Below are 21,338 nucleotides of genomic sequence, written 5' to 3' on the forward strand. Positions count from 1 at the left end.
ACCGGACGCACACGTCATAGGCCGTGTTTAGTTCCTTTTCAATTTTCAATTTTTTTAAGATATACGGATACACATTTGAAGTATTAAACGTAGATTAATAACAAAACAAATCACAGATTCCGCCTGTAAACTGCAAGACGAATCTATTAAGTCTAATTAATCTATCATTAGCAAATATTTACTGTAGCAACATATTGTCAAATCATGGTGTGATTAGGCCCAAAAGATTCGTCTCGCAATTTACATGTAAACTATGCAATTGGTTTTTTTCGTCCACATTTGATGCTCCATGCATGTGTCTAAATATTTGATGTGACATAATTTTTGTAAGTTTGAAGGAAACTAAGGCCCTGTTTTTTCAGTTTGGGATTATTATAATCTAGATTATTGAGTCATATTACTATAAACTTGATTGTTATAATCTGTACTAGAATAAGCGGTTAGTTGTTTCTTTCCTAAATTATTAGAGCCTGGATTATTGGGTTTGCAAGTGTAAAAGGGAGTGGGGGTGGCATGGTGGGTAATTTTTTACCTAATAAGATAATTTAGGATCCACGTATTACAGATGGTGAGATTGGTAATTTCTTAATTGTCACATTTAAAACTGAAAAAAAAAATCGACTCATCTGCCCTCCCCGAGGTGTGAAAAAACAAAATAAAATCCCCAATTCGCCGTCGCGGGCCGGCGGTAAAAAGGATGCGGCGGGTGGTGGTTGCCATCCTCTCGCGGTGAAGTGAAACGTGGGGACGAGACGACGAGTCGACGGCGGTGGCGGTGTCTCCCTCCCGCTGCCTTGCACCGCAAGGAGCCCCCCTCGCCGCCCGCCGCCTTTGACCGCCGCGCGCGCGCGCCTACTATACCACAACCCCCCCTAATTGGCCCATCTGTTGCAGAGCTACACTGAGCCACTCACTCCCCATGCCCTTGGCCGCCGCACCGATGCCGCTCGCGGCGATGGCGGCGAGTGGGCGAGACGACGGCGACGACGTGCCCTTGTTCTTCCTCCACGCGGCGGGCGCCGCGGCGCACCTCGCCGTCGCGGTCGCGGTCGCCGCGCGGATGGTGTTCGGCTGGTGGTGCCGCCGCGGCAAGGATGGGGAGGTGCGGGGAGGAGGAGGAGGAGGAGGCGGGTTTCGGTGGCGTTGGGTCGCGGCCTCCGCGACGTGGGTTCTCGGCGGGTTTGGGGTCATCCTCGCGGCGTACGAGGGGTACCTGGGCGGTGGCGGTGGCGGTGGTGGGTGGTCGCGTGGCGCGGTGGTGGAGGAGGCGGACGCCGCGGCGCGCGCGGTGGCGTGGCTGCTGCTCGCGGCGTACCTGCAGTACCGGTTCGGGTGGCGACGCGAGGAGCGGTTCCCCGCGCCGCTGCGGCTCTGGTGGGCGCTCTTCCTGCTCCTCTCCGTCCTCGCCGTCGCCGTCCACGCCGTGACGGGACTCGACGGGCGCCCCGTGCCCGCGCATTCGTGGGCGCTCGACGCCGTGTCGGTCCTCGCTGGCGTGGTGCTGCTCTTCGCCGGGTTCCTGGGCAGGAGGGAACCGGGCGACTCTGCTATCGAGGAGCCTCTCCTGAATGGTAGCGGTGCAAGCGCGACGGCCGCCGGTGAGAACAACAGTAACAATTGCGCCGCCGATGCGTCGATGTTCACCGGCGCCGGCTTCCTCAGCGTCCTCACCTTCTCGTGGATGGGTCCCCTCCTCGCCGTCGGACACAGGAAGACCCTCGACCTCGACGACGTCCCGGGCCTCGACCCCGGCGACAGAGTCGCCGGTCTGCTCCCGCCGTTCAAGACCAACCTCGAGGCGCTCGCCGGCGACGGCTCTGGGCGGAAGGTCACGGCGTTCACGCTCTCCAAGGCACTGGTGCGCACCGTGTGGTGGCACGTCGCGGTGACCGCGTTCTACGCGCTGGTCTACAACGTCTCCACCTACGTCGGCCCTTACCTCATCGACTCGCTCGTGCAATACCTCAACGGCGACGAGAGGTACGCGAGCAAGGGGCAGCTGCTTGTCCTTGCCTTCATCGTCGCCAAGGTGTTCGAGTGTTTGTCCCAACGGCACTGGTTCTTCCGGCTGCAGCAGGCCGGGATACGCGCGCGGTCGGCGCTCGTCGCCGTCGTCTACCAGAAGGGGCTCGTGCTGTCTAGCCAATCCAGGCAGAGCCGCACGAGCGGCGAGATGATCAACATCATCAGCGTCGACGCCGACCGCGTCGGCCTCTTCTCGTGGTACATGCACGACCTCTGGTTGGTGCCACTCCAAGTAGGCATGGCATTGTTCATCCTGTACTCCACCCTTGGGCTTGCCTCGCTTGCTGCGCTTGGTGCCACTGTTGTTGTCATGCTTGCCAATGTGCCTCCAGGGCAAATGCAGGAAAAGTTCCAGCAGAAGCTGATGGACTGCAAGGATGTCAGGATGAAAGCAACATCTGAGATCCTACGCAACATGAGGATTCTTAAATTGCAGGGGTGGGAGATGAAGTTCTTGTCCAAGATCATCGACCTGAGGAAGACGGAGACAAACTGGCTCAAGAAATATCTCTACACATCGACCATTGTTACCTTTGTGTTCTGGGGAGCCCCAACATTTGTGGCAGTGGTGACCTTCATAGCTTGCATGCTCATGGGGATACCATTGGAGTCAGGGAAGGTGCTATCTGCACTGGCCACATTCCGCGTGCTGCAAGAACCGATATACAATCTTCCCGACACGATCTCAATGTTGATTCAGACCAAGGTGTCTCTTGACAGGATAGCATCCTTTTTATGCCTCGAGGAATTGCCGACTGATGCTGTGCTGAAACTTCCAAGTGGTAGCTCAGATGTTGCAATTGAGGTCAGAAATGGGTGCTTTTCTTGGGATGCCTCACCTGAAGTGCCAACGTTGAAGGATCTGAACTTTCAAGCTCAACAAGGTATGCGTATTGCAGTCTGTGGGACTGTCGGCTCTGGAAAATCAAGCTTGTTGTCTTGCATTCTTGGTGAGATTCCAAAGCTATCAGGAGAGGTCAAGACCTGTGGGACGATGGCGTATGTGAGCCAGTCGGCGTGGATACAGAGTGGTAAGATTCAGGACAACATACTGTTTGGCAAGCAGATGGATAATGAGAAGTATGACAGGGTCCTCGAGTCATGCTCGCTGAAGAAAGACTTGGAGATATTGCCGTTTGGTGACCAGACCGTCATTGGAGAGAGAGGCATCAACCTTAGTGGTGGTCAGAAGCAAAGGATTCAGATAGCCCGAGCTCTGTATCAGGATGCAGACATCTATTTGTTTGATGATCCTTTCAGTGCAGTCGATGCTCATACAGGATCCCACTTGTTCAAGGTATGATATGATCTTCTATTTTCAATAGCATTTCATGATTTATTCCCTACAATATCGACAAGTGCATAACCTTTGGCATGTTTGCTCGTAAATTGCTTAAGGTTTTATACCCTTTGTAGGAATGCTTGCTTGGAGAATTGGCTTCAAAAACAGTTGTTTATGTCACTCATCAGATTGAATTCCTACCTGCTGCTGATCTTATTCTGGTAATGATTTCATTGGAAAAGTTTTCATCTATATTTATTGCCATGAAATGTATGTACATGCCTAATTGACTAACTATAATGTAGGTCATGAAAGGTGGGAGAATAGCACAGGCAGGCAAATATGACGAAATACTTGGATCAGGGGAAGAGTTCATGGAACTGGTTGGTGCTCACAAGGATGCTCTTACCGCATTGGATGCGATAGATGTCACAAATGGAGGCAACGAGGCTTCCTCTTCTAGTAAGACAGCAAGCCTGGCCAGGTCAGTGTCAGTTGAGAAGAAAGATAAACAGAATGGAAAAGAAGACGATGCCAATGCTCAGAGTGGGCAGCTGGTGCAGGAAGAGGAAAGGGAGAAAGGAAGGGTGGGGTTCTGGGTCTACTGGAAGTACCTCACCTTAGCTTACAGGGGAGCTCTTGTGCCATTCATCTTGCTGGCCCAAATACTTTTCCAAGTACTTCAGATTGCTAGCAATTACTGGATGGCCTGGGCTGCTCCTGTCTCAAAGGACGTTGAGCCTCCAGTAAGCATGTCAACCCTGATCTACGTCTATGTTGCACTGGCTTTTGGAAGCTCGCTGTGCATCCTCGTAAGAGCACTCATTCTTGTCACAGCTGCATACAAGACAGCAACTCTGTTGTTCAACAAGATGCATATGTCCATATTCAGAGCTCCAATGTCATTCTTTGATTCCACTCCTAGTGGGCGCATTTTGAATAGAGTAAGTCATGTTCATTTGCACAAATTTTCTAGAAAGCTTGGTTTATTTTCTGCGCTCGTGCTAACAGGTTTAAATTGCCTAGGCTTCAACGGATCAAAGCGAAGTGGACACCAGCATTGCTTACCAGATGGGATCTGTTGCATTTTCCATCATACAACTTGTTGGAATTATTGCTGTGATGTCTCAGGTTGCATGGCAGGTTTTTGTTGTTTTTATTCCTGTGCTTGCTGCCTGCTTCTGGTATCAGGTACTTTTGCTTTGTTCTTCTTGCCGTTTCAACTGCAAGATCAACACTCTTCAATCCTCACCACGTTTATGGTTTTGCAGCGTTACTACATCGATACAGCCAGAGAGTTGCAAAGACTAGTAGGGGTTTGCAAAGCTCCCATCATACAGCATTTTGCAGAATCAATAACAGGATCAACAACCATCAGAAGTTTTGGCAAAGAAAACCAGTTTGTATCAACTAATAGCCATTTAATGGATGCATTTTCTAGACCAAAATTTTATAATGCTGCAGCAATGGAATGGCTTTGCTTCCGCCTGGATATGCTGTCATCCCTTACATTTGCCTTCTCTTTGATATTTTTGGTCAATCTTCCGACTGGTCTCATCGATCCAGGTATGGTGACACTATATGTACTGAAGATGATTCCAACTTTGTTAATATGAGCTTGCAGCTAATGTTGTATCTTGTTTTCAGGAATTTCTGGTCTAGCAGTCACATACGGGCTTAATCTGAACATGCTGCAAGCATGGGTTGTATGGAGCATGTGCAATCTGGAGAACAAGATCATATCAGTAGAGAGAATTCTGCAATACATGAGCATTCCTGCAGAGCCCCCTCTTTCTGTACAAGATGATAAATTGACGCAGGACTGGCCATCAGAAGGAGAAATTATGCTCAATAACGTCCATGTAATAGCTCACTCATCTTATCCTCCCATTTTATTTATTAATATTTTTCCCTTTTTTGAATAAGCTGCATCGTTTCCCACTGCCAATAAGATGAACAGGAGTTCAGGTCCAATAATATGTCAAATTCAAAACCTGGTAGTACATATCTCTGAACATTTCAATTTGATGCAGGTGAGATATGCTCCACATTTGCCATTTGTTCTTAAGGGCCTTACTGTCACATTCCCTGGAGGCATGAAGACCGGTATCGTTGGAAGAACCGGCAGTGGTAAATCAACTCTCATACAGGCCCTTTTCCGTATCATAGACCCTACCGTTGGTCAGATACTCGTAGACAGTATCGACATCTGCACCATCGGACTTCATGATCTGAGATCCAGGCTAAGCATCATCCCGCAAGAGCCAACCATGTTCGAGGGTACCGTGAGAACCAACCTTGATCCTATTGGAGAGTACACTGATAGCCAAATCTGGGAGGTAGTTCCAGTCTTCACATGCTTCACCATTGTCAGCTGCCACATACTATTTGTGGACTTGCAGTGAAGTTCTATTATGATTTATGAATATCTTGCCCTTCCTTTTCAGGCCTTGGATCGCTGTCAGCTAGGAGATGAAGTTAGGAGGAAGGAGCTGCGACTTGATTCACCAGGTCCGTTCGGTTCTCTGCATCTGGACTCATTTCTTTTTCCTGTTCAGAATCATGCAGTTCAAAGTCTACTTTTACACTTGGTAATTCTTGGTGAATATTCTCCCGATTTGGCTTGGCTTGGCTTGGTTGCAGTGATAGAGAACGGCGAGAACTGGAGCGTGGGTCAGCGTCAGCTGGTGTGCCTTGGGAGGGTGATCCTGAAACGGAGCAAGATCCTGGTGCTCGACGAGGCCACGGCCTCCGTCGACACCGCCACGGACAACCTCATCCAGAAAACTCTCAGGCAGCAGTTTTCCGACGCGACGGTCATCACAATCGCGCACCGGATCACCTCCGTCCTTGACAGCGACATGGTCTTGCTCCTTGACAACGGTGAGTTTAGTTCGCCTTCCAAGTCCCAAACCAATCACAGATGCCACTAATCAATCTCCGATTTTATAACGACAATAACCACAGTTCCAACTAACCAATCCCAATTTATCTTACATATTGTATGGGTTTGTCGCGTCTGTCTGACGACCGAAACACCGTGCCAATGCTTTTGCAGGTGTGGCCGTGGAGCGCGACACGCCGACCAGGCTACTGGAGGACAAGTCGTCTCTCTTCTCCAAGCTCGTAGCGGAATACACGATGAGATCGACGCACACGTAGCAGAGAAGGTCAGTGCACCTGTTGACGCGATGGCCGTTTTGAGGCTAGCTGACACGTCGATAATGCCGAAAAATCACACTTACTAGTAGGGGATGAGATTTTAAGTAGCGAGCTGGAAAGTACCCAGTGTTGGTGCTCATAATACAGTGCGCTAATTCTTCGCACGATCTGAAATGAAGCTCACGTTCAAGAGGGGAAAGATGCTTTTAGAGGACAACAGAAGTAGTAGTGCTATTAAACTAGCGTTGATGTCTGAATAAAGGGTGTAAGCTGCTGATCATTAGGGGAACAACCAAATCCTGATCAGTGATCACTACTAGTACGTCGTAGAAAGGGGACTATTACACGAAAGGGAATTAGAATTTTCGGGATAATACCGTGTAACCCGATTGACGGACAGCAGAGACCGATGCCTGGTATATGAACATGTTGACAATAATCTGAATAAAATAGTGGTGATTGCGTGGAAACGGACATCTTGATTATTCTCATGGATCCTGATTTCTCTTACAGGTTCGTGCTTTCAAGTTTCAACTTCCTGCTTCCTGTTAAGATGGTTTTATATTGTGCTTTATGTTGATTCCTTTAAAAAAAACTAATCGCGTCATGGCAGAATTTACTTTTGCTTAACTTTGACAGTCTACAGTTTGAAACGCAGGAATGAGCTGCAATTCCTACCAGAACTGTAGATAAATTCCTTGTTATTATATTATGTTAATAACCAGTTAATCCTAGAAAAGGTTTTCTTTAGGTTTGCAAAGGTTGACATACCCTGGAGGTAAGCTTCGATAGGTAGACTGTAAAAACACATCTAATAAAATACAAGACACAATGTTCAGCAACAGTAATTGCAACCATCACCGAAGCAGTCGACGAAGCGTAGAGTAGAACAGAGAAGAAGAAAAAAAAAGAAAAACGTCAACAACAACAACAACAACATCGATGATGTTTCCTAACAATGGTCAGATCAGATGAACAATTCAATTCCTACCACAACCCTGCCTCCGCCGCCGCCGTCACCGCAGTCCCTCTCCTCCTAGCTCTTGGTGAAATGGTGCTTCTTCCCGCCGCCGCCGCCATCGCCGCCCTTGCCTCCGCCGCCGCCGCCCCTCTTGCCGGCGTGCGCCGTCGTGTTCTTGAGTATCTATAGGAGAGTAGAGGAGAAATCGCCATGAGAGATTGAGAATGGTGAAGCAAAGCTCGAGGGGGCTTTACCTGGCGGAGCGTGTTGTTCTCGTTCTGGAGGGTGGAGACGCGCTGCTCGAGCTCGGCATTGCGGAGCTCGAGGTCCTTGGCCTTGGCCTCGAGCTCCGTCATGTACGCCTTCTTCCGCTCCCGCGCCTGCTGCGCCGACACGCGGTTCCGCAGCAGCCGCTTCAGCCGGTTCTGCTCCTTGTCGCCGGCGCTCCGCCCTCGCTTCCTCGCCGGCGGCGCCTGCTCCTGCCCGCCCCCCGCCGCCGCCGCCCCGCCGCCGCCACCACCCTGCTGCTTCCCGTCCTCCTTCCCCTGCCGCTCGTCCGCCCCCGCCCCCGACGACGCCGACCCGCCGCCCCCTCCCATCTCCGGCACCCGCCGTATCTCCTCGTCGCTCTCCACCCCTGCCGCCACCGAATCGCTCGCTCAATTCAGCAGCAAACAACAAAACAAGCAAAGGAAATCCGGCGTACGGACGGCCGACGGAGAACGTGACGTTACCTCCTCCTTCCTTGAGGTTGTTGGGGGCTGAGCTGGAGGAGCGCTCGCTGCTCGACGGCAGCGAGCTCGTCGTGCTCGTCTTCACCTGCTGCTTCTCCTGCTCCTGCTCCTGCGCCGCCATCTCCAACGACCAGATCAAGATCTCCCCCACCAACCACCACACCACACCACACTCACCCTCCCCCCTCGCCCCTCGCCGCCGCGAAAAAGGGAAGAAAAAAAAAGAAAATCAAATCTAGAAGAAGAAGAAGAAACAAGAGACCACGACGAACACGAAGCACAAGTGTGGAAAGGAGAAGCAGATGCAGATCGGATGAGAGGAGAGAGAGAGAAATCGAGAGAGCGGAGGAGAGAGAAAACGAGTCTGTGTGCTCTGCTGCGGGATGGGAGGAGAGAGAGAGAGATGGGGGGAAATGGGTAGGAGAGGTCGGTGGGGTTGGGGGGTTTTGGAGGGCGACGTGGCCGTCATCCGGGCCGTCCACTCCGGAGCCATCCGACGGTGGGGGTTCGGGGAGCGTGGCGTGCGAAGGCACCATACACGCATCCACCGCATCTGACGGTGACCTCCCCGGAAGCGTAGCGGCATCCCCATCCATCCGATTTCGTAAAAGCGTAAAACCACTTGCCTTTCTCGGACGGAACGGAAGCTGTGAGCCATGTGAGCACGCTGCGGGTAGAGAGGATTCGAGTAATATATATACTTTTTTTTCGAAAAAAAATGGATTGTTACTCCTACCCGTGTAGAGACAAAAATGTTCTTCGAGATCGAATGGGACAAAGAAATCATGGGCTTTTTAAAATAAAATAAGGCGACCGGGCTCTCTCTTTTTTTTCTCCTTTACCGTGTACCACTCAACAAGAGGACATGCCTAATATCTACGAGTGCCATCCACCCGTACTATGCTCCCCGTTCTTTCACGTGTCAATTGTGCCAGACCATGAAATGATGTATATTACTCTCTCTCTCTCCATCCCAGAATACAGGAAATTTTTATTATTCAATATGACATATCCAAGTAATAGTAATACGATTACTAGAATGCATACTATTAAACCAAAATCATTTATATTTTAAAACAGGAGAATACTATGCTCCACTTTATTGATGGGAGCCATATCCACTGATAATGTGACGACTAATGCTAACTTTATCAATCTTCATCATATATTAAACTGAGTCTTCGGACATACTTACAATAGTAGGATGTGTGTGTATAGAGGTGAACATGCACGCGTGTATATAAGTGCCTATGTATGTACCTTTTTTGGAAAAAAAAAACACTATACTCTACCTCTTAAAATTAAAACATGCAAGTTTGTCAATTCGAAATGGTTAACCTTTAACTGAAGTTTTATATTACAAACTTTGAATTTTACAAACTAACTTTAAAATTAATTTAGTGGTTTATCATCGCCTTCTATTTTTCTAGCCATGATTTTTCGGACAGGTAAAAGTAGAAATATAAAGATCATACCCTGAATTGTTGTAATTACTAAATTCAAAAAAATATTGTAATTACGTGTTTTGGTTCATATAGATACAGTAAAAATGGCTCACAAGTACATTCTTCAATTATAGTCAGGCATGTAGGTAAAGAGAACAAGTTCAATGTAGATGACTTAACAAACTATAAGGAATTCTACATGCAGAGGAGTATTTGGTATCCACTAACAATTATTAGAAGTTAAAGCTCAACATGCAAGCATGCCACATCATCACCCACTAGTAATTACTCCCTCTATTTCATAATATAAGGCACAACCACTTTTCTTAGATATTCCATAATATAAGGCATGCATGCAAGCATGCAATTAACTATGACATCTTCTCCATTAAATTATTTTTTAAAAAAATTCTCCACTCTCATGTTATCTAATCATATTAGATGCATGCATTATATTTATTATGATGATCCAAACTACAAGATGATAATAATTATTTCTTGGTCTTTGGGTTAAGGGTGGTTGTGTCTTATATTTTGGAATGGATGGAGTACTATTCTAGCCCATTTAAAATCCCATGCAAGTATGCCACATCTTTACTCACTAGTAATGACTATTCTAGCCTATTTTAAATCCTATGTAAGCATGACACGTCGTCTATAATATTATATTATATAGATCAACAAATATGTGTCAAACCATCTTTCTCACATTATTTTTTAACTTTTATCATTTCAATAATATTTTACATATACCCATCCATAAATCCCGTAGCAAAGCGTAGGGTATCACCTAGTTTGTACTATAAATAAGTCTTTTCCAGCTTCTCAGAAACTGACTACCAACCAACCATTAATCAGAATGTTACGCTCCCCAATCGGATCCTCAGGGTGTGCTTAGTTCATGACAGAATTGGAAGTTTAGTTGATATTGGAACGACGTGATGGAAAAGTTGAAAGTTTATGTGTGTAGAAAAGTTTTGATGTGACGAAAAAGTTGGAAGTTTAAAAAAAAGGTTTGGAACTAAACAAGGGCTTAGTAGCAGATGATTATTGTACAAGCTAGCATTAGTTATAGCTGACATGAACTTGTGCTATAACTAAACTAACACCTGTCCTTCATCTAACTAGGAACGAAAACGGTTGGAATTGTGATCGGTAGCATTTTTTTTCAAAATGATTCTCTGTCGGTCAAAAATTTATCATATTTATTGATTTAACTATTCGGTATCACTAACAATACGACGTTAAAAGAAATTTAAAAAAAAAATTCATATATTTTCAAAATAAAAACAGTCAGGTAATAGTGCCATTTATACGAAAATCACTAGGTCGGTCAAGAATTTCCGTGACCATTTTTATCGTAGATCTAATAGCGGAGAGACCTGTTCGTCAGTCCGTCGATAGCTTATGCTTCCCACACCACATCATGTTTTTTTTTTCATGGATGTCCATGAGAGGGGCTTGAGCTTGAGCCATAATAGTGCCAAAATGATGACAAAATATATTGACACCCTTGCATTGACTGTCACTACCAGCTATTCCCCCATCCAAAAAAAAAAGCCAACCTTTAATATGGATAGGACACTTTCTTATGTCCAAATTTGTTTTACTAGAAAGTGTCCCATCCATGCCAAGGTTAGCCTTTTTTTTTCGGGGGGGGGGGGGGGGGGGGGGACGGAAGGAGTATGTGTTGCAGTGGTACTATCGGTTAACCGTCTCTCTCCCCTCTTTCCTTCTTGGAAGGCCATCTGGTAATCCAACCCATTTTCCAGTCACACGTCTCATGTCACAATACCACAACCCCTCACAAGTCACAACCACAAGAATTAGAGATAATTGTGTTTAATTAAGAAGATTTAGGTGTTAAGACATGCTCTTGGTAGACCCAAGCAACAATTAGAATGTGTCCACAGATAACTAATGGAAAACAGACTTATGTTTTCCAGAAGGATCCCCTCGTGTTAATGATGAGACAGCAACTTATTCCTGTAATCCGGACCCTACTACTGCCTTTCCCTTTTGAATGGCTGCAAAATTAATCATGGAGCGTGCAGCTGCACATATTGCTTTGACAATTTAGATAGTGCTTCAACATCACTGCTAATCAAGTAGTAGTACTTCCCCAACTAATCTGATAATCCTACCTATGCTTAGCAAGTCAAGCAAAGAACTCCAATGAAACTAAACAAATATTTATATGGCCCAGAATGTCATGTCATATATTAAAGGCCAAAATAAACACGAAATTCTTCAGCACTTAAGTTACAAGTGCCACCAGATATGTCCTTTAATGATTTAGTACAAAGTACTAGACCACAGGCAGCAGCTCACCAGATAGACACAACAGTAATATGAGATTACAGGTTAGAAGGAGAACACAATCTGATCTGCAATTAACTTCAGCACGTACCAACACTAAAATATTGAATAAATGACCAATAATTACATAGCAATAGACCCTAATAAGATATTCATGGTCGCAATTGATTGATTGACTCCAACAAAGCAGCAACTCAGCGATTAAAAGAAAAGGTTCATTTCTGACTTGTCCAAAAGAAAACAGAGATGTTCTTCACAGCAAAAGTCGAAAATTATAATAAGAGCAATCTGTACAGACAGTAACTTTATAGCATGATTGTATTTCCTTTCATTTTGTGCATTCACATCTTTCTCCACAAAACCTGCTTCTTTTAATCAAACAAGATCACATATTTGCATGTCTGCACTGAAGCCAATCATCACCATCAATCATAAAGTAATGCTAACATAGCCAATGCAGATTGGCACTCAAAATTTCACAAGCAAAGATCTGAAACCCAGCTCTGTTCAAAACTAAAAGAACAGACTCGATGATGTAAACATGCACACTGAAAACTGTTGCTAGCAGAAATATAAGGCAATCTTTTTAAACAAAAGGAACAAAAAGGTTAAGAACATAATATCGTACGGCAAAGAAAAAGTTGTATGTGTGGAGATAACTGGTTGGCTTTTCAAGCAATTAAGCTGAGAATGATCGTATTAAGTACCAGAAGACTTAAGGGGTGGCAGGAAGGTCAATAGCTGGTTGCGTGATCCCAAATAGGACACGACAAGGACCTACAAAAAGTAACATACTTGTATGTTTCTTGAATAATATCCTCATGTTTGATTCGACATGCAACAATGTCGCTTTTGTTTGATCTGTATCTTAGATTTCGGAGTGAGGAGGAACTTGATCTAAAATTTCTGTACTCTTTGAAATAACCTCAACTTCAACAGGCTGTCCTGATTCCAGAATTAGGGGCAATCCCTCAGTACTGCTACATATATTGCTTAGTGCTCTCTCTCACATGTTTTCACAAATTTCTGCCCGCAGGTACCCCGGTGATTTAATTATGTCCCACTATTTGCTTGGTATAATGAGTTAAAGCTGTTATTTGTCTCCTTTTTAGCAGGAAAAAAAAGTTCTCATTTTGAATGGAAATAATCAGTTATCTGTCTATGGTCACTTCAAAGTCATTCAATATTTAAACCTTTGTCTGACAGTATCTGGACATCCATGAGATAGGAATACACAAACTTTACTGCCGCATTCTGTTTCTTATATGTTGGCAGTGGAAGCCAACTAATATATCTATTTGCTCCAAAGGATGAAATGAGTTTCTGGAAGTTTAAAAGGTAAGCCCAACACATATCTACACCTTTCATCGTCAGAAAAGAAGTCCATAGCATGCCTATACACGGGCCAAAATCAATCCCTCCAACCAAGTGTAAATGCACTAGGTCATCTAGTCCACCTGGAAACCACTAGTGGAGAAACTTTGCTAGTCCCGGTCCTGTTCTTCAACTATGGGCACGTACTCTTCTATTAACTTAAGTAATGTCTGCATCAAACTCGATACACCCACATGGCCTTTGAGAGTTTCCTATTTTTTCAGCTAAAAGAAAAAGCAATATACCGGAAAATAGTCTGAAATAGAAAACAGAACTTCACTACAAATTCAAAATTAACATTTCTAACAAACACTAGCATTCCAGTTTCTTGTGTGATTTGCATCAGCTCAAAAGATTTGTAGTAGCTAAAGAATTCATTAAAATGAAATGAAATTAATAATGGCAGCACTGCAAGCAATACTAACTTACAAAGTGCATATGCTTTTTGCAAGAATTTGAAATGGTAAGCCAAAAAAAACAAGAGTTAAGGTTTATTAGACAATATTATTGTAGGACATTAAGATTGTTATTTACATCAAGATCTCTAAAATCAATGTAGGACATCAGTAAAGGGAAAAAAAACTCCTAGCTAGCAGCACACACAATGCTTCATCTGCTTCACGAATGTGCTTACCTACATATTTAACTTCTAGAACTCATAATTGTATGGAACTCTTAAGCCACAAGGAGAAAGACGGAAGCTACAATCAGTATAAAATTTGCAAATATTTGGAATGTTCATTGATTCTTATGGATAAGATTAAATATGACCTAATAATTGATAAGCTCACGAATTTTTTTCCTTAATAGGAACATAAACTGTAGCATAACTGCCAAAGATGTGTTTTTAAAATATTTTGAAGTATCCGATAGTTCTTAAAAGAAGTAAGTTCTCGCTGGTTCATGAGGAATGGATGTACTCATAAGGAGTGGCTGTGGAACAAGACACGTACATGAAAAAGGATAGAAAACGCCATACATCATATTATGTATTTATATGTACAAAGGGCTTATACATATGATACAACGATATGCACATACTCTATCAAGTACATGATGGCAGAGGCGGGCATTCTAGAATACAGCTGCTAACTAGTGTTGAGCTAACAAGAGGGAAACCAGTAAAAAAAAAAACAGAACAGTAGCATAAAAAGAAGAAAGCTGACAGCAACTGCAACTATATGACTTACTACTTACATCTATACATGATGGACCTGACTACAAAGCCACAAAGAAAAAAGAAACTGATAGCTCTGCACAGATAGTTGAGAAGAGCACAAAAGGCTAGAACCTTCTTGGTTTAGATGGCTCTGAAAGTACCGGCTTCCTAAAAATTCCACAGAAGATGCATCCGGGAACCTTGGGTGAAGGAGGATCCTGTGCTGGGGGCACACGGCGAGTATGGAACGCCTGGCTGTTGTTGCACCTGGTGTGCCCTGCACCATCGCCATGCCTACGCTGCAGCCCAATCAACCCAACACTACGGGAGTGTCTCAGCTCTAAGGCTCCATCTTCTTGATCTCTCTCGCTATGACCATCTAACATAAGCCTCTCATCCCAGACCAAGCCAGATGAACCGGACCTTCTAAATGTCTGCGAAGATCTTTGTAGCGCGGCCATGTTCCTCACGGTGGTTCTCTATCTAGGAATGTTCTATGGTATGCAATGAGGACTAAGGGAGCAAGAGAATGGTATGACCAAGGCTAAATAGCATATATATCCACAAATTGGAAATATTGCAAGTTGAAGGGATATGGGTCAGGTGATGGTGACAGGCAGATAAGGGCAAGGATGAGGAAGGTTTGCCCGCACACTGAATTAGCATCTGAGCAATTGATTGATAAATCGACAACGCAACAGAATCATTTATCCTCTTAGACTAGTGGTGCTAATATAACTACGTCTTTGGCTCTTGTGCATGTAAGACAAGCAAATAATCAAGCAAACTACTGCCAACCAGAAAAAAAAATCAGTAGTAAATTCTTAATTAGAATTCCTTGTGCTAACACAGCATGGTTTGAATATTTTTTTTATGATATTGTCACCTGGATGTAGCTATCCATACACTACAATCATGCGCATTTTTAATGACGGTTCTAGACATCACAATCACATTGTGACTGAATCACCGGATCACTTCACTACAGGAGAGAAGTGCCAAGCACCAGGATGGAGCAATCTAGACAGGATTATCAGGGCGATTAAGGCGAGGGTTCCAGCTGCCCCCCTATTCCCCAAACCCTAGCACGCAACAAGCCAAAACGAGCGGCCTTCTTCTCTCCTCGCTTTCCACACGAATCCCATCCCAGAAGAGGGAAGAGGAAGCCAAAGCCTCTCCTAGATGCTACCACATGGTTCCAGTTCCAAATCCCACCACCCCGCCGACGGCGACATCCACTACGCCACCGACGACGACGATCCCGAGTTCCCCCTCGGCACCACGACCACGCAGCCGCAGGAGCAACCAGTGGCCGGGCCATTTTGCGGCGGCAGAGCACCATGGGTGCGCGCGGATCCGTGTGGCGGGCATGGGGTTCGCATCGCACGCGTACCTTGGCGGGAAGCGGCCGCGCATGACGGTCCAGCCGGAGACGCGCCCCTCCCTCTCCGTCCGTCTCCCCGCTCCGCCGCGGCGAGGAAGAAGAGATGGGTGTCGCGGCGTGGCCGTGGCCGTGTGGGAGAGGAAGCGGCGACGAAACGAGGCTGAAAAATAATTTGCAAATAAAATTTTGATATAGTACGTGTTTTTAACAATCTTAAAGTAAATGGTGAAAAATAAATTTCGCTGAAAAAAAACCTAAAATCAAATTTGGTTGAAAATAAATAATTTAGCTGATAAGTATAAGTAAAAAGATGATGAAGCTGGATAACTGTTTTGCTTTTAGAGTTCTTTTAGCCGTTTGTTTGGTTTAAATTTTAAAAACAAACCCTCTAAAACTTGGTTTTCAAAACTAAACCTTTCTAATCGTCGTGCTACTGTGGTTCTGCGGCAACTAAAATTCCAAACACATGTTTAATTTTCACCTCTCCAGCTCTCCTTGTATGAATTTGCTGTTTCGTCAGGTAAAAACTCGAAATGCAGTGCACAAGGTAGTCTCAAATCTGTGAATGGATCTATCTCTATAAGATCATCCACGGCAATTCCAGACCATCTCATAAACGGCTGAAGCAATGCATATCCAGGTGCATGGGCCGCAAGAACATATCGCAGAAGCAAACCACGCAAAAAGATGTGATTCTCAATGAACATTATTGAGAAATGTCAAAACTTTCTCAAGTCTGGAACCCAACTGCTGTGGCATAATAAAAGAAGTGTTCAGCTGTGGTTTATTTGATCATTGCCATGGCGCCATTGCAGCAAGCATGTCAGCATTCTAACGTCTTGAAGACGCACTCAGAACTTGTATACCATCTCTGCAGTGTATCCTAACTCTTTCAGAATGCCGGTGAGCTGCAGAGTAACCAAATTGATGATCAGTAAAACATTAACATGGCCAAGCAAAAGAGGGCAATAAAGTGATAAAACGAATGTCATGTTGTAGTGGTTAATGCAAATCTAGGAACTAGGATACAACTGGGATATTTAGATCACTGGAATGCTCCCTGGCTAGCTTTGACAGGTCTGTTAGCTGGAACTTGGCAAGCGAAAATTGTCGCTTTTAGCTAGGAATTATCTTAGTATGTTCATCCAGATATCATTCTACTGTTTTCATCCAATTAAGAAGGATAAGAAATATGGCACTAACTACAATCACAAAAGGTAGATAGTGACTTCACATTACCTCGCCCTGCGATCTATCCTTTGCCTTGTCACCGGATATATGATTCATCATACCTGGAGGACCACAAACCTGACCAAGCAAAAACCATTGAATGACTGATGCTTTCTTACATTCCAACATTAATAATCATGTTTATGCTACACATGAATGAAGATAATGTTGATGGAGATTATAAGCGAGCTTTAAAATTGTACAAACTCTTGTCAAAAGCTTAAAGAATATCAGCAGAACTATAAGCAGAAATGACAAAGACTACTCACAAGGATCAGAGAATCCTCCCCTGGCCGTGGCAAACCTTTCAAGGCAATGTCCTTGGATATGTAGCCAACACCACCCCTCCAATCATTTGATGGTTTGTCCACCGTGTAGAATACCTAGAGAAAAATTACCAGGGCGTGTTACACTAACAAAAAAATCCCATGTAATCAGATCAAAATGAATTAAACCCTGTAGTAATACCAACCTTGAAATTAGGATAGCTACTGGCAAGTCTATCTAATTCCCTTTTCAGCAAGATATCATCTGGTGACACATTGGCATAAATTAAGGAAACCTAGAAATACCAAGAACCATAAATCAGATTAGAACAAAACATTAGTCAAACATTATATAGCTAATAATGTTATTTCTGGTAGCAGTATGAAAGTGGATACATTGATCTGTTCTGTCATGTCAGCATGCATAACAAAGTTACGTGGTATAGCAATATCGTTCACATAAAATGATAGTTTCTCAAAGGGATGTCACAAGGGTGCAAGTCGGTGCAAATAAGTTCAAAAAAATTGTGATGGCAACAGACCTGAGTGTTGTCATCAGGGTTTTTTAGGATAGCCCTGACAACCTGCAGCATTGGTGTTATGCCAGTCCCACCAGCGATCTGAAAGCATATACATACATTTTGTTAAAATTTTTTAAAAAAAAAGACCAGCTTGATAACTTCAGAATTTTTCTAGCTTTGGGCTTGCTAAATTGAATTGGCAAACATAGACACTTGGCTAAGGTTGAAGTCATGTCTTACCATGCCAATTTGTTTCTTCATATTTGGGCTATATCTGAGCTTTTCAATGGGCCTGGAAAAAAAAAAGAGAAAGACATCAATTACAGATAGCCAATAACATGCATAGAAAACTCAACGGATTTTCATTTCACATTACCCTTTGACCTCAACAACATCTCCTGGTTTCAGACTTGCGAAATACTGACTCATTTTCCCATCAGGATAAACCTGCAACATACATATAGCACAAAAATAACTCTCCTTTCAGTACTACCTTACACTGGACTACAAGAACTGCTGATCTAAAAGCAACTAGCATGTTCTGAACTTCAGACATTAAACTTTGTGTTACCTTGATTAGCAGGTCAAAATATCCTTTAGAATCTGGATCAGAGATAGGTGTGTACCTGCAGAAAACATGTTAGATTCCAATAAAAATCTAATCGAACAGTCGTACTAACATATGTTATGTATGCAATAATGGATAACTGTTTTTGTCTCTGCTTACGGGCGAATGACAAATTTTCTTCCTCCCTCCACTTCCTCTCCTATTGGAGCCCTGAGATGAATTAATGGTTTTAGAGTCTCCAAGGTAAGAAATAAATATAAAAAATACTAGCTCATACTATCAGAAAAGTAGATGCAAAATGATTCACGCCTATAAAAGAGTGAGTAGATAGAAGGCCAAAATATTAAACAAGGTGCTGCTGAAATGTACAGAATGGTATATAAAACCCTCTCTTTTCTGAAACGGCTAACTGCTAAACAGTAACATTTAACATGGGGGAAAAACATGAACTATTTATTCATTTAACATAAAGTGGTATTTTGCTTTGCACAATATTTGTTACAGGCTAGTAGCGACAACAATAATAATTAGCTAGAACACTGTTTCAACTAAGGTTATTAACACAGCATCTGCATCTATACACATTCTTTAAAAAAAAACAAATATTCCGTTTAATTTATATAAATGATTCTCACAGTAGAGGTATTCTAACATATGCCAGAAAGTAAAGGGATACCTTGTTATGAGACATGAAGCAACATCAAGACCCAACTTAGTAGATGGGTCAAACGAAAATCTGCAAGATCAAATCACATGCATAAGCCTTCAATTAAGACAGAAGCATGCAAAACAAGATAGAATGATTCGAATTAATACTCAAGACAATAAAATGATTTGAAAATTTCAAACTTGCCAAAAGGGAAAATACGATGCACCGAATAATTTAATATCTTGAACATTGATATATCTGTTTTGAAAGTTGAGAACAATAAACAAAACATGAGGAGGAAAACAAAGACACTAACGTGAACTACGGGAAATTGATAATGGGTGCAATTAGTCAAAATACAGAAGCATTACATAGCAATATACTACATATGCTAGCAGAGAATAGTCTATGGTTTCATGCAACAAAGACAAATTGCAGTGTACGTAGCAGGAAAAAATATTTCAGCAATTTGTTGTCCAAAAATGTATAATTTTACCAATATTACCTAAATAATTGTGAATTGTGGCTAACTGTTGCCTTCTCCTGGAGCTTGAACTCTAGCCACTTGTCTGGGTTAAGCGCTGAAAAGCAAGAAAAAGAATTGTCAGTTGGAAGAAAATGCAGAAATAAAACAGTAAAGAAGTATAAAGACTAAATTGCTAGGAAAATAATTTAGATTATCACAAATTTTGCAAGCTGCAGCCAGGATCTGAAGAGGATTCTCTAACTTTGTACATCAACACATTGGTGATCAGATGAGATTATAGGCAACAGAACCACTTAAAAAACAATATCTAGGAGACAGCAATGTAGAGGATCCAAATTATGGCATGAAAACCATACAGAACCACCACTAGAATGCCTACATGACCCTACACGGTACCATTTTTATCCGACCATGCCAAAATCCATAATCAGATAACATATTGATGTGCATTAAGTATTTGACAGTAGTATGCCTGAAGGAACACATTTACACTTGGCCTTGTCCATAACAAATGGAACATATATGAAAATTTCCATTTGAACTTGGCTGACTATTCTGTTCCTAGAAAGTCGCCTTAAATTCCTATGCTACGAACAATTTGGACTACTGTTCATTCAGGTGTTCGCATCATTAGCCATCCCCAGCCTCTGGTAGGATGCAGGAAATACCGTAACATAACAGACAAGATAAAAAAAAATAGTCCATGAGGACATAAGAACTGTTTCTATTAATCCACACATCCAAGAAATCGAGTCTCACCAACTTTAGCAGCGGCATCCTCGCCCTTCTCCTCCATGAGCGCCTGCAATCATTCGGCACCAGTGAGACAGAGAAAGCAAAGCTGCAGGAGAAATGGAGCCGGTGAGGAGGTTCGTTCGTACGATGGTTGGGGGAGACGAGGCGCAGAAGAGCGCCGCTCCACCGGTGACGGCGGCGGCGGCGGCCAGAGGCACGCGGCCGCGGTGGGTCCCGGCGAGCCTACGAAGCAGCAGCGCCGCCATGGTGAGAGGAGGAGGAGGAGGAGGAGTCGACGGCGAGCTCCGCGGCGGCGGCGGCGGAGTGATTCCGAGATCTGACACAGGTGTGAAGCTCGAGTGATTTCGCCCGGATGGTGGGAGTAGAGGGAGAGAGAGAGAGGCTGACAGTGTGGGCCCACGGCGCAGTGATCTCGCAACAAAAGCGACTCCTCTAGTCCTGTTCTTCGGTCTTCACTCTTCACTGCCTCCGCCGTTATTACCGCAAGTGATGGTTGAAAAATCACAACTTGAGACTTGAGAGTGGAATTTCATATTCTCTTTTTCATTATTCCAAATAATGTATCTTCAGATTATATCAAATCTGTTGGTTGAAAGTCCAAGGTTTGATTCAAACTTTCAAACCAACTACTTACTCTGTCCCACGAAGTATGTCGTTCTAGGTATTGTCAGCCAAATTAGAGTTAGGTGAAAATGACATATTGCTCATGTTTTATAGGATTGCAGCTAATCATGCGGAGGCTTGAGAGTAGCACGCTACAACACTGCAATAATCAGTTATACTGCCACATCTACTTAAAAAAGAACATTTAAATCATGATAAAATTAATAGTTGGTGCTTGCAGCAGCGGTACACATTGGTACCAACTTTATGGATTATAGTAATCCAACCGGTCCCATCATTTAAAAAACTTCATTAGCTACTGTCACTTTTATGCGCTACTACTAGCTGATGGGAAAGTTCAGCGTCGAGTATTTTGGGGCATTTTCTACTGAGCAAAGCGACTTCCTTTGTGG

The 21,338-nt window shown here is 43.8% G+C and overlaps 4 protein-coding genes across 4 annotated transcripts; 1 reads left to right on the forward strand and 3 right to left on the reverse strand.

The window, feature by feature from the left end:
• Nucleotides 1–887: 887 nt before the first annotated feature.
• LOC4327122 (ABC transporter C family member 3) lies at nucleotides 888–6,939 on the forward strand. The gene is made up of 10 exons (XM_015762000.3): nucleotides 888–3,322; nucleotides 3,442–3,528; nucleotides 3,613–4,251; nucleotides 4,334–4,498; nucleotides 4,579–4,873; nucleotides 4,955–5,169; nucleotides 5,341–5,646; nucleotides 5,755–5,818; nucleotides 5,951–6,190; nucleotides 6,366–6,939. The coding sequence occupies exons 1-10, from the start codon at nucleotides 920–922 to the stop codon at nucleotides 6,467–6,469; spliced, it is 4,518 nt and encodes a 1,505-aa protein (XP_015617486.1). The 5' UTR covers nucleotides 888–919; the 3' UTR covers nucleotides 6,470–6,939.
• Nucleotides 6,940–7,262: 323 nt separating this feature from the next.
• On the reverse strand, nucleotides 7,263–8,549 carry LOC4327123 (transcription factor HY5). The gene is made up of 3 exons (XM_015762010.3): nucleotides 8,165–8,549; nucleotides 7,685–8,067; nucleotides 7,263–7,613 (listed from the first exon to the last, which is right to left on the reverse strand). The coding sequence occupies exons 1-3, from the start codon at nucleotides 8,283–8,285 to the stop codon at nucleotides 7,506–7,508; spliced, it is 612 nt and encodes a 203-aa protein (XP_015617496.1). The 5' UTR covers nucleotides 8,286–8,549; the 3' UTR covers nucleotides 7,263–7,505.
• Nucleotides 8,550–14,264: 5,715 nt separating this feature from the next.
• On the reverse strand, nucleotides 14,265–15,069 carry LOC112937928 (uncharacterized protein At1g15400). Its single transcript, XM_026023169.2, has one exon. The coding sequence runs from the start codon at nucleotides 14,920–14,922 to the stop codon at nucleotides 14,587–14,589; it is 336 nt and encodes a 111-aa protein (XP_025878954.1). The 5' UTR covers nucleotides 14,923–15,069; the 3' UTR covers nucleotides 14,265–14,586.
• A 1,324-nt stretch (nucleotides 15,070–16,393) lies between these two features.
• LOC4327126 (NADH-cytochrome b5 reductase-like protein) lies at nucleotides 16,394–20,709 on the reverse strand. The gene is made up of 13 exons (XM_015766410.3): nucleotides 20,448–20,709; nucleotides 20,326–20,368; nucleotides 19,585–19,660; nucleotides 19,107–19,166; nucleotides 18,590–18,640; nucleotides 18,434–18,488; nucleotides 18,239–18,309; nucleotides 18,103–18,154; nucleotides 17,884–17,961; nucleotides 17,548–17,637; nucleotides 17,345–17,458; nucleotides 17,085–17,153; nucleotides 16,394–16,753 (listed from the first exon to the last, which is right to left on the reverse strand). Exons 1-13 carry the CDS (start codon nucleotides 20,565–20,567, stop codon nucleotides 16,697–16,699), a joined length of 936 nt encoding a protein of 311 aa, XP_015621896.1. The 5' UTR covers nucleotides 20,568–20,709; the 3' UTR covers nucleotides 16,394–16,696.
• Between the last annotated feature and the right edge of the window lie 629 nt (nucleotides 20,710–21,338).

The sequence above is a fragment of the Oryza sativa genome, chromosome 1 (genome assembly GCF_034140825.1).
Source record: "Oryza sativa Japonica Group chromosome 1, ASM3414082v1".
NCBI lineage: Eukaryota > Viridiplantae > Streptophyta > Magnoliopsida > Poales > Poaceae > Oryza > Oryza sativa.

Excerpts from the sequence above, each read along its gene's own strand:
- LOC4327122 (XM_015762000.3), top strand. The coding sequence starts at position 920 with ATGCCCTTGGCCGCCGCACCGATGCCGCTCGCGGCGATGGCGGCGAGT. Across the intron at positions 3,529-3,612 it reads CTGCTGCTGATCTTATTCTG|GTCATGAAAGGTGGGAGAAT; the intron begins GTAATGATTTCA and ends ACTATAATGTAG. Across the intron at positions 4,874-4,954 it reads GACTGGTCTCATCGATCCAG|GAATTTCTGGTCTAGCAGTC; the intron begins GTATGGTGACAC and ends TCTTGTTTTCAG.
- LOC4327123 (XM_015762010.3), bottom strand. The coding sequence starts at position 8,285 with ATGGCGGCGCAGGAGCAGGAGCAGGAGAAGCAGCAGGTGAAGACGAGC. Across the intron at positions 8,068-8,164 it reads CAACCTCAAGGAAGGAGGAG|GGGTGGAGAGCGACGAGGAG; the intron begins GTAACGTCACGT and ends CGGTGGCGGCAG. Across the intron at positions 7,614-7,684 it reads AGAACAACACGCTCCGCCAG|ATACTCAAGAACACGACGGC; the intron begins GTAAAGCCCCCT and ends ACTCTCCTATAG.
- LOC112937928 (XM_026023169.2), bottom strand. The coding sequence starts at position 14,922 with ATGGCCGCGCTACAAAGATCTTCGCAGACATTTAGAAGGTCCGGTTCA.
- LOC4327126 (XM_015766410.3), bottom strand. The coding sequence starts at position 20,567 with ATGGCGGCGCTGCTGCTTCGTAGGCTCGCCGGGACCCACCGCGGCCGC. Across the intron at positions 18,489-18,589 it reads AGAAAATTTGTCATTCGCCC|GTACACACCTATCTCTGATC; the intron begins GTAAGCAGAGAC and ends TGTTTTCTGCAG. Across the intron at positions 17,638-17,883 it reads ACCCTGATGACAACACTCAG|GTTTCCTTAATTTATGCCAA; the intron begins GTCTGTTGCCAT and ends TGGTATTTCTAG.